Here is a 16,305-nt window from a genome sequence, read left to right as displayed (position 1 = left end):
AGGAGGCATAAGGCTCGCTTGGCTGTTTGACCTTGTTACTCATCGGAGAAGGAGCCGGGACGGAAAGGAACCTTGGAGGTCACCTTGGCCATCCCTCTTCCAGTGAGGAGTTCCTCTTCAGTGTCCCCGCCAGACGGCCAGCCAGCAGGGACTTAACCACTGCCAGCGAGAGGGGCTCCCCGGCGCTGCTCACGGCGGCCTCCTCCACTGCTGTGTGCGCGGACGCACCAGAAACCGGCCACCTCCCACACCGCCCTCTGGTGTCCGTGTGGTGTTCTGGGCCACCTGAACACACCTGATGCCCGCTCCACGTGACAGTCCTTCAGATAACGCTTAGAAGGATTGTTTTTTTAAATCACTGTCCTCCTTAGCTTCCTAATCCATAAAATGAGGATAATCATTCACACCTCAGAGGGTTTTCGGGAAGATAAAATGAGAAAATACAAATAAACTGCTTACAGTGACACCTGGCATGCGGTAAATATTTAATACAGTTCTTGAAAGAAGAACTATAAACAATGGTTATTTCTGGGGAGAAGAATCTAAGGAATGGGGAGGATTTCTACTTTTAATTTCATGTTTTTCTGAGTTGTTTAAATTTTTGTAATGAGAAGGTATTCTTTCTGTAAGGCAAAGAAACGATAAAAATATATATTTTTTTAAAAATCTACTATCCTAAAGTACTAACCCTTTATTTATCTGGTATTTTTAAGGGCAGTAAAAATGACGATTGGACAGACAGTGGCAGAAACCACAGCCTCTGCCCCCTGGAACCTGACTAACGACCAGCCTCTGGCGCCAGCTTAGCCCAGGAGAGGGCAGCCCGCCCGCACGAGGCTCTCGGTGAGGGACGCCAGCGGCCTGCACCGTGGGGGTAACAGCTGGGCCAGGGCGACGAGACACAGAGAAAAAGTATCCCACAGGTGACTTGTATGACACAGCTGTGAATGGACCAATGAGATTGGAAGATTGAAATTCTAAGTCATAAAGGAAGCCGGAGTGAGTGGAACAAATCAAGGAAGGTTTTCGTGACGGGAGAACCTGGGAAAGCAGAGAGATATACAACTGCTGTGTGGGAGGCGGGGTGGGGATGAAGGCTTCGCTTGGGTGGAGTAGAAAACCCGTGAGTAGAAAAACCAGGACACGACAACAGTCAGTTGGTGTGGAACCGGGTAGAGTCCCAAGGAAGCTGCCACCACTGAACGGCTGCTAGGGATCCCACGTAAGACGACCTCACTGTCAGGTTCTATGTGCCCCACGTGAGACTTAATTCCGATTTCTCTCCCTGGGCCTCAGTTTCTCCCTCAGTCAGCAGCAGAGCTTCCCAAGTTGCCTTTGAGTTCTAACATGCCATGATTCCAGGCCAAAGCCAAAGAATTCCTGTAAGGCTCCTGTTCCTCAACGACATCTGCATCAGGAACAGCCGTATCTCAATCTCCCCAGCCCACACCAGTCACAGGGAGAGACAGAAAGTCCTGCGGGGGTGTCAGGCAGACTGGAGGACCCAGGGCCCAGCCCAGGAGCTCTAAGTGCCATCACCACATGAAGGACGGGGGGATACAGATCTGAGGCTAAGCCATGGAGAGCAGCAGGAGGGGTCAGAGCAGAGCAGGGGCCTGACCAGAGCAGTGCTTTAGAAAGATGCAGCTGCATGACAGATAGTTTGGAAGAGGAAAGAATATGGACGAGGCAAGTCCTTCTAGAAGGAAGCTGCAGAAATCTAGGAATGGCTGTACTAAAGCTGTGGCTAGAGAAATGGAGAAGGAGTGAACTGAGGAGAGAGGCTGAGAGAAGTGATAGAACTTGGAGATAGGAAACCAGGGGGAAAGAAGAACCCGAGATCGCAGCAGAGTTCCCACCTCACCTCCCCGCTGAGACGTGACGTGGAAGGGTGCTGGTGCTGCCAACAGCACTGAGTGCGCCGGAAAGGGCCATGGCTAGGAAGGGAGCTGAGGAGAGGAGCCGCGAGCGTAACTGGCTCATCTGAGAATCATGCTGTGCCACTGCAAGAGAACTCCTCTTCCTCTGAACCTACCATCGATCCGGCTGACAAGCTCTTCCAGTGCCTTGACCTTCTTCTGGATCCCTGGTTGTGCAAAGGTGTAGTTATCCTGCAAATGACACAGAGCCCAGGATGAACAGGGACTCCAAACATTGTGCCATCACCCCTCAAGTTCACTGAAATGTGTTTAAAGGCACAGGCTGTCTTCCAAAGCCAGTGCCAATGGCCGGTGACCGTGTTCTGGGAAACAAAGGCCCCTACAAGATAGTAGAGTGTGGGGAAAGCCTAGGGGAACCCTGCACAGTGGAAGCAAACCCACATGGCTCGGGGTGCACAGCAGAAAGGAGGGGACTGCTCTGATGACAAAGCCAGGGGAACGTGGAGATTTCATCAGATTCCAGGGGACACTAGCCCACTGCTGACTGAAAGCTGTAAAGCTAATGAAGAGACCAAAGGGAGGTGGAGCCACACTGAGTGGGTGGCCCTGCCTGACACAGGAGAGCAATAAGGAAACCGAAGCCTGCAGGGAGCCCTGGGCCGCGGTGCCCGCGAGGGCGGCAGCAGCCCACCTGGATCCCATCCAGCAGCTTGCTCATGCACCAAAAGCTGTCGGCCTCAATGCTTCGCAGCATGTCCTGAGACAAGTTGGTCACGTCGAAGTTCTCCACATCCTCTTCTGTAAAACAAAAGGTGAAGAAATTCCAGGGGTCTTGTCTAAAAATGGAGAGAGAAAGATAGTCTACTGTCTTCAACAGGGTCCCTAAGGCCAGGTGAGAACCGGGCTAACTTGACGTTAAGGAACAAGGGCCTGCCCTCTACTCCCCCAGTCAGGTGGACAAATGTGTCACAGGCCAGTTCCTGAGGATCTCATTACAACACCAGCAGGACGTTTCTCACACGGGCCCCACTGGATCCAACATATCTTTCTCTTCCTCTGCATTTGTTCCTTTGGGTTTAGAAAATGCTACCTCAGGCCTCATGTTCAGTGAGCTGCACCCAGCTTCCCGGAGATGGTCTGGAAACCTTCCTCCGTTTCATTTCAGTGAGCCGTCGGGCACACTCACACCTCTGCACGGTAAGAACAGCTGGGAGCAAGTAGCCCCCACAGTTCATTTCAAAGGTGGACCCCTGAATTCTGATAAGGCAGATAATGGCCTTGCCTCTCAGAAGTGAAGGCATGCGTGTGAAAGAAGATTATGCCTGTGGGTGCTTCTGGAACATAATTCCACCAAGCTGGTATTTCCCGAGATGGGCTCTGCAAAACATCAACCCTATGGGATACTGAAGAAAAGACGGGTTCCATAGACAAATATGGCTGAGAAACGTTGCATTTCGTATCCCCATCGTGGAGATTCACACAGATTATAGCATACAAAAGGATTTGAGAAGTTATAAGAAATTCTGCATTAAGTAAATCCGCTTAACTTTGTTTATCCAGCATTTCCCAAGATTACCCAAGCTTACCCAAGCTTATTTAGCTATGGAATCTTTTTTAAAGAGGACTATCTACTGGCTTCTCAGGGAAACCCCACACTGAGTACCAGGAGCCAGACGCCATCTGGTCTGAGACGCCAGTGAGGAGAGCGTTAGCGGCCCTCAAGAAACCTGAAGGGAAAGGCCCTTGTTTAGCTCTCCCCTCCGGCCACAAAGACGTGAAGTAGAAAGGAGGACTCTCCTTGCCCAACAGGACAGGCCACCGCATGCCTGTCAGAGGCCACACGTGGAAACACTCAGGCCCCTGAGTTCTGCCCAAAGATAGCTTTTTTCCTTAGACCCATGAGCCCTGTTTCAAAAACAGGCTGTTCCCTGCAGTTTGTGCTACAGAGAGACACAGTCATCTGACAAAATGTATTCAGAGCCTAGCCTCTCCATTTTTAAGAATTATTACTAAGACTTATATCTGAACCTCCTAGTGACAACATGTAACAACTCTGATTCTCATCCTGTTTAAAGAGCCATTTATGGACATCAAAGGCTGTTAAAAAAAAAAAAAAAAGTCTTTTTGAGCAGGGTGGGTTGCTTTGTTAGAAAAGCCATGACCCTGAAAATGACCTAAAACTCCAACTCAAAGTACAGCCGCAGTTAATGCATACATCTAAAGTGCTAACCACAGTGCCTGGCACATGGTAGGTACAATATAGTTATTTCAGATGAAGTTTGTTAGGAATTTGTAATGACATGAAATAGTATGTCACAGTGTTAAGGGGAAAAGAGCAAGGTACAGAATTATTTGATATACTTTCAACTACTGTATATACAATATTTATATGTGTTTATATAAGCACAGGGGAAAGACAAAATATCACAGGATTTACAGTGTTTATTCACCAGGTGGTAGGAATAAAGGATTTTATTTTCTTTAAGCTTTATTGGACTTTTAAAAATTTCTACAATAAGCATAATTTTTATAGTCAGGGGAAAATGCACATTATTTTAGGAAAAAAACAGGCACAATTGACGACACTTGCTTTTTATCACCAAAAAAGAATAAAGATTTGTAAAACAACACTAAGCTTGGAGAAACTAAAAATTCAGATAACATATAAAGGTCCATTTGAGAACTCACATTTTTTAAAAAATGCTTCCAGGAAATATCATTTTCTTTTTTTTCCTACTTTAAACATTATATATATATATTTTTTTTTTGGATGAAGATACACACATAGATGATCCAGTTAAATGATATTGAGCTATCCACCTCCCATTTCTAAGGTCTGTGTTGCTGTGTGGTGTGCTCCTACCACGCTTGATCTACCCTTTGCCCCAGGGATGGATAACCGGCTTGCCTCCAACTGTCATGACCACAAACAGTGCCCTGAGGAATCGTCCCCTGTGAGAACCACTCTGGGTCACAGGCTCAGGCAGACCACTCTCCAGGACCAGCCTCACAACATTGCTCAAGGAAGGGGTGGCTTTCCTTGTTAGTGGGCACGGCCGCTCACTAACCCATCCTAGGCAGCAGCTCCCTCTTTATGAAAATAGGGTTGTAAGAAAAAAGTAGGCAGACAACTTGGGCCCCAGGGGGAAAAAAAAGTAAAACCCACAAGGAAGGCTCAAGACAAAAACTACCCTGCCATGTCTAATACATATTTCACAAAGGAAGACCAGAGCGCCATAATAATTTGACAGGTCTTTTCCAACCTAGGCATTCTAGGATTTCAGAACATTGCCATGGAAATGCAAGCAGGCTTGGAAACCACACACCACAGAGCAACAACGCAGAAAAGCCTGGGTCCCTGAGAACAGTGGGGACACAGCTGTCATATCAGCCCTGGCCACCTATGGCTTATTTGTCAGACGGAATAACACGCGGTTAAGAGCAGACTCTGGAGCCAGACCGTGGAGCTCAAATCCTGGCCGTCACTCACTAGCTCTGTGATCTCACCTTCAGTGCCTCAGTTCCTCATCTGTTAAAGTGGCAATATCAGCACCAGTGTCATAGGATAGGGTAAGGATTAAAGAATTAATATATGAAAAGTGCTAACAACAGTGCCTGGCATAAAATAAGCATTATGTAAATGTCAGCTGGCATTATTATTATTGTTGTTATTATTATTACTCTTACTATAATAAAAGGAACAAATACACTTATATCTTATTTAAGCCACTGGTATGTTGGATCTCTGTTATTTGCAGCCAAACCTAATACTAAACGATAATACCTACACCCTAAAACATACATTGACAATAAGTCAATTTTCAGTTTTCCACTTCTGCCTTTTGGTCTTAAGGGGAAAATCTGACCAGTAACACGAGTTCGCAAGTTGGTAAGTGGCCATGCTCAGTAACCGTGCCAACTCCAGACCTTTTACTGTCAGGGAGCAGAGACAAGGTGCTGAACTCTCCCTGGGGGCCTCAGGTTGGGGGCTATTATCCGCCCATTAGCCCTTTGTTTTCAGAGACAGTGAGATAGCTCACCAGCATCTCAGAGAGCAGAAGGGAGAGTTGAGCTCTATTTTGCTGCCTGCTGGGAGGATAAAATTCAAACATTCAGTCAAAGCTGCGAGCCGGGGAGAAAGGGAAGAGCAAATGCTCTCTGAAGGGCTGCATTCAGCATAAACAATCTGTTCCGAAGGGTCATTAAGCGTCCACTTGAGGAAATTCAACATATAATTGAAGCTGAAACAGGAAACCACGCCAGCAGCGTAGTCTCAAGTGAGGACAGCGTCTTTGGTTGTCATGACAGAGCATACAGCAGCCAGGACTCAGACAGGAGGGAAAAAGATGTTAAGGGATATTTTATGGCCATTTTTAAGAGGCAAAGCATCTGAAAGAGGAAACCCAAAAGCTCTTTATAAAAATCAAATTGCCCACTCTGGGCTTGACAAAGAACATGCCCATTTATTAGCTGATAAAATGCACTTGAGTGGCGGCTCCAGTCAACTGTTTATTTTTCTGAGAACTCTGAGTCCTGGGCCTAAAATCAGCTTGATATATGCCTCAAAAACTCCCCAACAGCCTTGGGAAGAACTGGTTTTGCCTAAACTGACAAGAGTAACTTGTCTATTCACTGCTGCAAGCATTTCCCAGGAACCATCTGTGATTCCAGGGCAATTTCTAGATTTTGTGATCTGGTAGGTCAGAATGATTCAGCCTCCGCGGCAGATGGCCTTTCTAGTTTCTAAAAGCCTCTGGTTTACCTGATTCGTGCCTTTGTTTTTATTTTATTTTTAAAACCGGACTCATAAGAATACCTTGCATAATATTTTCTGATCACAACAGTAAACTCAGAAAAAGAAAAAAAATCTTTTTGACCATACATCTAAAGAACTCCACAAAACAGAAACGTAAATGTTTCATCCAAAAAGTTAAGGAAAGTGTTAAGGAATCCATCCAATCACGTCTATGTGATAATTTTTAAGTGGTTCTAGTGCTGTATAAAGGAATTGTTGGGTGTTATTCATCTGGTATTTCCAGGCGAGTACTTTATGGCAGAAGCCAAGGTGGCGACACCACTGCAGACCTCAAAGCGTAGAGAGGGCACAAAGGCCGCTCGGTTAAACCAGGGGACGCCAAACCAACCGACAAAGAAAGGAGAGTGGCCGCTGAAGAGATGTTCACTCCGGAGAGATGGCTAGAGGAAAGACTTACTCTGAGGTTCCCGCAGGGGAGAGGGCACTGGGCGGCAGTTCTGTTCGATGAGGCCCGTGTTTCTGACTGTCGGAGACGAGCTGCTGTGTAGACACAGAGTAGCAACTAACCACACAGCCCTTCCTGACACCGTGCCTGTCAATCGGGGTGGTGACTATAACTTGGAACGACACATGAACTCTGGTCGCTCAGTGTTGGGTAGCCTGGGTATACATGTCAAGATACCTAGGTTAAAATTAATTATTTCCCTTAGGTTTCTATATTATTTTGTTTAGCAAACATTATTTGCCACTGCCTAAGTCAGCCTCTTTGCTCTGGCTATAGGACCCCAGATTACATGAGCCCAAACTACGAGTATTCAGGGGACGGGGCAAAGGAACAGCAAGGTCCAGCACACACTAACCTCCTAGGACTTGCCCAGAGACCTCCCACAGTGATGGGCAGCATGTCACCAAGACACTGTGGATGTGAACAGGTTCTGGGAGGGTCCTGAGCCCCCAATGCCGATGTCAGCTGCTCACAGAGGCTCCTCATCTAGGCTCAAACATCTTGAATATGTTGGCTATCTCAACTTCTCCTCTGCTACAATTTCCCAATCCTGGAGCCAGATGAGAGAGAGAGAGTGCTGCACACTCAACTCACCGCCCAGGAAAAGAGTGGGCTAAATCTTCCAGTCCCAGAGATGACAAGCCACAACTTGCCCTTGGAGAACTCACCTCCTATCCTGACAGGAAATCCAGCACTGGGCATCCTAACACACACACACACACACACACACACACACACACACACAGAGTTCTCAAGGGTCAGCTGAAAGCGGCCTGGCTCACCACTCTGGCTGGGCTATCTCTACACACGTCTGTTGCTGGGAAGAGCCTCAATATTCTTCAACTGTCTATCGCATGAGATAGGCTGCCTCATCCACGAAGACGGGGCCAGGAGGCATCGTGAGGAAAGGGTTAGACTCCCAAACAGTGGCTGCCAAAAATTCAGCATCAACCCCAACCCCAATTCCCTCCAAACCAACAGCATTAAAATGGAAAATTCTTACTGTATGATTCAATTTAGATAAAGTTTAAAAATAAGTAAAACTAATTGAGGTGTTAAAAGTCAGTGAAGTAGTTACCCTTACAGGGGGAGGCGGGGAGAGGACAGGGGTAGGGACTGGAAGGGAACACAAGAGGACTTCTGAAGTCCTACAAATGTTCCATGTCTTCATATGGGTGCTGGTTATTTTGGGGAAATTCATCAAGCTGTGCATGTATAACAGATGCACTTTTCTAAGTGTACGTTATAATTCAATATAAAGTTCATATTTAAAAAATCAAAGGAATGTCTTCTTGAGACAATAATGAAAACGCCCACTATGATGGAAGTGTGTCCCGCTTCATCTTTGGCCGCGACACCTAGTCAGACAGGGAAGAACAGGATGGGCAGAGCTGATGTCACATGCAGAGTCACACGTGAGATGGAGAACGAGGCCGCCCGGGAACTGGGAGCACGGACGTGGAGCTTACTCCACAACAGCCCAGGAGCAAGACACGGCAACGGTACCTGGGCATGTGGGGAGTTACTAGCAACGACTCCTTTCTGGGAAAGTTTGAGTGTTAACTATTAAAAACTAACCACAGGGCTCACCTCCTTCCCTCCTTCAGGACTTTGCCCAAACGTCATCTCCTCAGTGGCTCGCCACCTTGTTTAAAACCTGCCTCCTGTTCCCACTCTTGCCAACATGGCATATTCCTTTCCCTCCTTCCTACTTTACTTTTATCTATACACTTATCACATTCTAACAAATACCTATTGTTTTCAATGTATCATGTTTCTGCCTACCAGAATTTAAACTAAGAAAGGGATTTTTGAAAGGTATAATTTATATATAGTAAACTGCACATACGTGCACAGCTCTACGAGTTGCGATAAGTACCTACATCTATGGCAAAAAACTGTCTCAGTCCAAACAGAGCATGTTTCCATCCCCCCAGCAAAGTTTCCTTATGCCCGTGCCCAGTCACTCTCCCGCCACAGGCAAACTTTGTTCTCATTCCTATGGCCATAGATTAGCTGTGTCTATTTTTAACTCCATCTAAATGGAATCATACAGTATGTGGGTTTTTTTGGTATTTGGCTTCTTTTGTCCAGCTTAATGGTTTCTGCGATTCTTCCACGCGGTTGCATTTATCAGCAGTACATTCCCGCTTATTGCTCAGTGCTGTTCCACAGTATGAGTATCTGCTCTCCTGCTAACGGCTACCAGGGCTGTTTCTATTTTCGTCTGTATGAATGAAGCTGCTATGGATATTCTTATATGGGTCTTGTGGGGGCTAGAAGCCTTCCTTTCCCTTGAATAAATACCTACGAGGAGAAGGCCGGGCTTTTTGCCTGCTTTGTGGTGGTCGTGACCCCAGTGCCCAGAGCGGCACCTGCACGGCGCAGGTGCTCAGCCATGCGTGCCGAATGAGTGGGGTGTCCACTGCCACCCCTTAGGGGAGAAAGCTTTTGGCTAATTCAGCACAGTATCAGAAAGGTGGGATCCACCGCCCTCCAGTGGCCAGGCCCAGCAAAGCTGTGCTAATTCCTGAGGATTCCGCAAAGTTATCACAGATTGGCATTCGCTCATTCATGTGGACATGTGTGGGATGCCTAGTTTGGACACATAACGAAGGCACTGGGAATATAAAGATGTTTCAAATAGTCACTGGCCTCAAAAAATCACACAGTCTGGTAGCAGAGGGCAGGAGGGAAACACAGACAGTAACTGCGTGGTGAAGTCTACAGAAGAAACGTACAGAGCTATGGAAATAGTACTGCTGGGAGGGCAGGGGTGGGCATTTCAGAGAAGGCTTCAGGAGGAAGGGGAGTCTTAAAGGGCGCACAAGGATTAGCCCAGGGGATAAAGAGATGATGCAGGACAAAGCCTCAGATTTAAAATGTCAGTTGTGGAATGTTGAGTTTAAGGGGCGAGGCGGGGAGCAGATTACACAGGGCCTGCATGTTGAGTTAGAGCACCTGGACATTTTAACCTGTAGGCGATGGGCCACTAAGGAAGGGTTTTAGGCAGAGGAGCTGCATGGGCAGGTCTGTGTTTGAATGGTGTGGAACATGGGTTTGCAGCAATCCAGGCCTGGCCAGGAGCAGTCACAGGGGGAATGGAGAGGAAGAAGCAGATTCAAGAAACACCTAAACATGAAATCATCAGAGCTTCGTAAATGACTGGATATGGAAGAGTGAGAAAAGAGAATCATGGACAATTCTTAGCATTTCTGACTTAGGTGACAGGAAATGCTGTCAACTAAAAAAAAGGGTGGCTGGTTGAGGGAAAGAGTCAAACACTGAGTTCGAGGAGTTTATGGGTAGCAAAGATTGCCTGCAAATAACTATTCCGTCCTTCCTCCTTGGTGATAGGGCCCCTGAGGATACTGGTCCCCTGGGATACTATGTTTTTCTGCCTCACTTATAGCTAGGTGTGTCCATGAGACTAAGTTCAGACAAAAGAGATTCAAGTGCCAGTGTCACGCACAGTTTTAGAAAATGTCCTTAAACAGGAGTATGTCTTGCTTCCTTTCCTCCTCCATACTGGCTGGAATACAGATGTGATTGCTGGAGCACAAACAACTACCTGGGATCGTGAGAAGGAAACCACATGCTGAAAATGGCAGAACAATGAGAGAAAGGAGCCTAGAACCCTGATATCTTGAAGCATCATATAAGCAAGCTCTAGACTACTTACCTCTGGGCTTTTAATGTGAGAGAAATAAGCTTTTCTATCTTACTTAAGGTACTATTTTTTTTTAAAGAGACATAGTCTCGGGCCGGGCGCGGTGGCTCACGCCTGTAAGCCTAGCACTCTGGGAGGCCGAGGCGGGTGGATCGCTCGAGGTCAGGAGTTCAAGACCAGCCTGAGCAAGAGTGAGACCCCGTCTCTACTAAAAATAGAAAGAAATTATATGGACAACTAAAACATATATATATACAAAAACTTAGCCGGGCATGGTGGCGCATGCCTGTAGTCCGAGCTACTCGGGAGGCTGAGGCAATAGGATCGCTTAAGCCCAGGAGTTTGAGGTGGCTGTGAGCTAGGCTGACGCCACGGCACTCACTCTAGCCCAGGCAACAAAGCGAGACTCAGTCTCAAAAAAAAAAAAAAAAAAAAAAGAGACATAGTCTCATTCTTGTCACCCAGGCTGGAGGGCAGTGGTGTGATCATAGCTCACCACAACCTCAAACTTCTGGGCTCAAACGATCCTCCCACCTCAGCCTCCCAAGTAGCTAGGACTACAGGTGCACGCCACTGCACTCAGCTAATTTTTCTGTTGTTTTGTAGAGACGGGGTCTTACTATGTTGCCCAGGCTGGTCTTGAACTCCTGGCCTCAAGTGATCCTTCTACCTCAGCCTACCAAAGTGCTGGGATTACAGGCATGAGCCACCATGCCTGGTCTTATAAAGTGCTACTATTTGGGATTCCCTGTCACATGCAGCCAGGTTGATCCTAACTGATCACCTATGACATATCCAGGTGGAAATGTCACCCAGGGAACTGGACACACAAGTCAGAGGTCTGTGAAAAACTTCTGTTCTGGGAGTTCCCCTGCCATCATGCTTCTAGGTAAAATCTACAATGAAAATCCTACCATGCTGTTTCTTGGAAAGGAAAAGAGAAAAAATTATTTGATAATTACAGTTGCATTTTGTACTGAAACAAATGACAAAACACCACTCTACTTTGAAAAAAGGACACATCACAGCCCTGCTCTCTATGTGATTTCCTTATATATAGCACTTCAATAGTTGCTGTTAAGTAGTTTATTTTGAGGATGCCCACACTGTCAAACATATTGGATCTTAACATGTTGAGAGCTAGACTGATAATATTGTCTAAACCCAAAAGTTCTTGGAGCTGAGAGTGAAGAGCAATACCATAGTCCAGAGACATTATCGCCCCAGGGGTAAGCCTCTGCCACTGTCACCACTGGACCCAGACACGGCTGGCTTATGTGCAAAGGACCCACTTTTGTAGGAGCAGCTGACTTCAGCAGATAAAGAAGCTGCTTAGGGGCCAGGCTGGCTGAAGACAACTTTTCTGTCACCTCAGAGGGAAGTCACTGGATCTCCATGTTTTCAAATAATTTACAACAAACAAGACGCAAAGTATAAAGTAGGCCCAAATACTAATTTATAAAAGCAATAAGGGTGGTAGAGGGTAGATAAGGGGAAAAGATACGAGAGAGGCCAAACAGTGACCCAGTGGCACATGGACTCCACAGCTCTACTAGGGCAGATCTCCCAGGCTGGGGGTCAGTGAGATGGGGCTGCCTGGTGAGACCTGCCCCTGATACCGGGGCAACTGCTGGCCTGTTCCATGAGAGAAAGACATTGAGGCCTCCGACACTAGGGAGAGTCATGCCAGAGGGGCCACAGCAAACAGGCTTTTACAGCAGCTGCCTTATGAGGACACGGCACCACGAGAGAAATACAGAAATGCAGCACTGTCACCCAGACAAGAGAATTACCTTTGGCCACGACAATGTTGTATCTCTGTTCAAGAAAGGCCTTGATGCTGGGGAGAAGTCTGCATGCCTTGTTTAACACTTAATTTATATCCATCAATTGATGAATAGATAAATAAGATGTGGTATGTCCATTCAAAGAATATTTTGCCATACAAAACAATGATGTACTGACACATGTTACAACATGAATGAATCTTGGAAACATTACGCTAACTGAAAGAAGTCAGACACACAAGACCACATATTGTATAATTCCATTTATAGGAAATGTCCAGAATGGGACAATCCATAGAGACAGAAGATTAGTGGTTGCCTAGGGGATGGGAGGCTTAGGGGTCATGGCTAAAGGGTACAGGGGTTCTTTTTGGTTTGAGAAAAACGTTCTAAAATTGACTGTGGTGATGGTTATACAACTCTATAAATATATTAAAACTATTGAAGCAAATACTTTAAATGATGAATTGTTCTCTATCTCCTAAATTTGACAAGTTGATTTTAAAGTTCACCTAGATAAACCTGGAGGACATTATGCTAAGAGAAATAAGCCAGTTTACAGAAGGACAAATACCGCATGAGTCCACTTATGTGAGGTGTCTCAACAGTCAAACTCACAGAAACAGTAGAATGGACGCTGCCAGGGGCTGTGGGAAGGGGAGGCGGGAGCTGTTGTTGGAAGGTACAAAGTTTCAGTGATGTAAGATGAATCCATTCTAGAGACCTGCTGGCCAACACCATGCCCACAGTTGACAATACTGTAATGTACACTTCAAAATTTATTAAGAGGGTAGATCTCATGTTAAATGTTCTTACCACAAACTAAAAGATAAAAATAAAAAAATAATAAAGTTCATCTGGAAGAACAGTCAAGACAACCTTTTAAAAAATGATGATAAAAAGAGATTGGCCCTGGAATTTAAAAGACAAAAACCCCACTATATAGCTTAAAAAAATCTAAGCCGCGTGTGGTGATTGGATAGGAATGAAGATACACGGAACAGAACAGAGAAGTAGAAACTAGAACCGTGTAATTAAAGAAATTTATATAATATTATGAAGAGAGATTTCACATCAGTAAAAAAAGAATGTACTATTTATAAATGGTGTTGAAACAATTAGCTAGCCAACTGGAATAGTAACTTTAATTCTCAACCCTCACCACACAGGAAAATAAATTACTTATGGAACTCACAAAGCTAGATACAAAAACAAAGCAGAAGAGTATTAGAAGAAAACATGGGAGAGTATTTCTATAATCTTGGGTGGAAGAGGCAAGGTTTCTTAAGCAAGATACCACATTGAAAAACCCTGAAGGAGATGTTTCCTTCACGGTCTTCATCACAGTTTGCAAGTACTTGTTTCCTTGTTTGTGACTGCCCCACCAGTCAGGATGCTCCGGGAGGGCGGGGCCCACATCTACCTTTTTAGCCACGCTATCTCCTGGCACATAGTAATAGCTCAGTAAATACTTTCTGAATAGACAGATTTGACTACATAAAAATTAGTAGCTATATAAGGAGACAATAAATAAAGTTAAGAGACAAATGATGGCCTGGGGAAAAAATATTAGTTGGAACCATATAAAATTCCCCTGTTTGGGGGGGGTATCAAAAATGGTTGAATATTAGCAATTTCATGTGATTCAACCTAATATTTTTAGCACATACCAGATGAAGGATGAAAAGAGCTAATCTACAAAAACTTACAAAACAAGATAGATCAATAATCCATTCAAAGAAATGGATAATGATTGAACAAGCAGATAACAAAAGAAACAAACAATAATACACATAAAGGAGGCACAACCTCACTGATGAGCAAGTGGAAACAAAAACTGAAGCATCTGAGATTCCATTTCAAACAAACCATGGTTTGTTTGCCAGTTGGTGAAACACAACTAGAATAAGATACCCAGTTTCACTAAGGATGTGAGGAAAAGTGCATCCACACATTAGTGGCTGGAGTACAAACTGGTGTAAACTTTTTTGGAGTATAATTTAGTAGTACCTACTTGGCACACTCTTAGGACTAGCAATTTCATTTCTAGGACTTTTTCAGAGAAATATGTATTTTAACACAAATACATAAGAAAATATGGACAAGGATATTCATTGCAATGTTTTTTATACTAGCTAAAAATTATAGGAAACTTAAATGGCTTTTTCAATTTTTTTGAGACCGGGTCTCACTCTGCTGCCCCGGGTAGAGTGCAGTGGTGTCATCACAGCTCACTGCAACCTCAGACTCCTGGGCTCAAGCCATCCTCCTACCTTAGCCTTCCACGTAGCTGGGACTACAGGCATGTGCCACCATGCCCAGTTAATTTTTTAAAAAGTTTTTATAGAGACAGGGTCTCACCCCATTACTCAGGCTGGTCTTGAACTCCTAGCCTCAAGCAATCTACCTCAGCCTCCCGAAGTGCTAGGTAGGAGCCACCTCGCCTAGCTTAAATGACCTTCTTTAGAAGAATAGTTAAATAAACTATAGCAAAGTCTTATTATGGAAATAACATAATTGCTGAAAATAATGAAGTAGATCTATATGTTCAGAACTGCAGCTGCCAAGGATTACTTTTAACTGGCACAATATCGAGATTTCATGCCAGCATTTAGATTTCAAATGTAGATTAACGAATGGACTAATACCTTCCTAGCCTCATCCTTTAATACTATTAATATTTTAGAAAACTAATATTGCAAGAAGCAAAACAAAATCCAATAGATCAGTTGAACTGCTCTCTTGATAAACAACACAGTAGAATAAAGCTGCCTCCAAAAGGTGACCTATCGATGTGGGGAGTGTGTGTATGTGTGAAAAAGTCTTCTAGAAAAAGCTTTCTTTGTACGTTTTTGGAAGCTAAATTTAAGTCTTGCTTACTGATAGAGGGGGCAAGAGGGACCTTCCACCTTTACTTCTACCCTGGTTGCTACTACTTAAGCAGAACAAGGGATGGTATTCAGTCGCCTTAACTTTTTGAGACTGTCTCATGAAAGACCAAACAAAACACTATCCCTTTGAGCCCCATCAGAAAGCCTGAATAGGCCGGGCGCGGTGGCTCACGCCTGTAATCCTAGCTCTCTGGGAGGCCGAGGTGGGCGGATCGTTTGAGCTCAGGAGTTCGAGACCAGCCTGAGCAAGAGCGAGACCCCATCTCTACTAAAAATAGAAAGAAATTATATGGACAGCTAAAAATATATATAGAAAAAATTAGCCGGGCATGGTGGTGCATGTCTGTAGTCCCAGCTACTCGGGAGGCTGAGACAGGAGGATCGCTTGAGCCCAGGAGTTTGAGGTTGCTGTGAGCTAGGCTGACGCCACGGCACTCACTCTAGCCTGGGCAACAGAGTGAGACTCTGTCTCAAAAAAAAAAAAAAAAAAAAAAGAAAGCCTGAATAGGACAGACCAAGTGAGGCATTTCTTTTTTTTTTTTTTTTTGAGACAGAGTCTCACTCTGTTGCCCAGGCTAGAGTGAGTGCCGTGGCGTCAGCCTAGCTCACAGCAACCTCAAACTCCTGAGCTCAAGCGATCCTCCTGTCTCAGCCTCCCGAGTAGCTGGGACTACAGGCATGCGCCACCATGCCCGGCTAATTTTTTCTATATATATATTTTTAGCTGTCCATATAATTTCTTTCTATTTTTAGTAGAGATGGGGTCTCGCTCTTGCTCAGGCTGGTCTCGAACTCTTGAGCTCAAACGATCCGCCC

At 45.2% G+C, this 16,305-nt stretch overlaps 1 protein-coding gene across 1 annotated transcript in view; it reads right to left on the bottom strand.

The window, feature by feature from the left end:
• Positions 1–16,305, bottom strand: part of TBC1D22B (TBC1 domain family member 22B) — a 68,866-nt gene that overhangs the window by 15,483 nt on the left and 37,078 nt on the right. Inside the window, exons 9-10 of the mRNA XM_069487639.1 lie at positions 2,572–2,678; positions 2,036–2,111 (exon numbers count right to left, since the gene is read on the bottom strand). Coding sequence (XP_069343740.1) covers positions 2,036–2,111; positions 2,572–2,678 — 183 coding nt within the window. The remainder of the gene's footprint in view (positions 1–2,035; positions 2,112–2,571; positions 2,679–16,305) is intronic.

This window comes from Eulemur rufifrons, chromosome 15 (genome assembly GCF_041146395.1).
Source record: "Eulemur rufifrons isolate Redbay chromosome 15, OSU_ERuf_1, whole genome shotgun sequence".
Lineage (NCBI taxonomy): Eukaryota > Metazoa > Chordata > Mammalia > Primates > Lemuridae > Eulemur > Eulemur rufifrons.
This window is presented reverse-complemented; position numbering and strand designations above follow the sequence as displayed.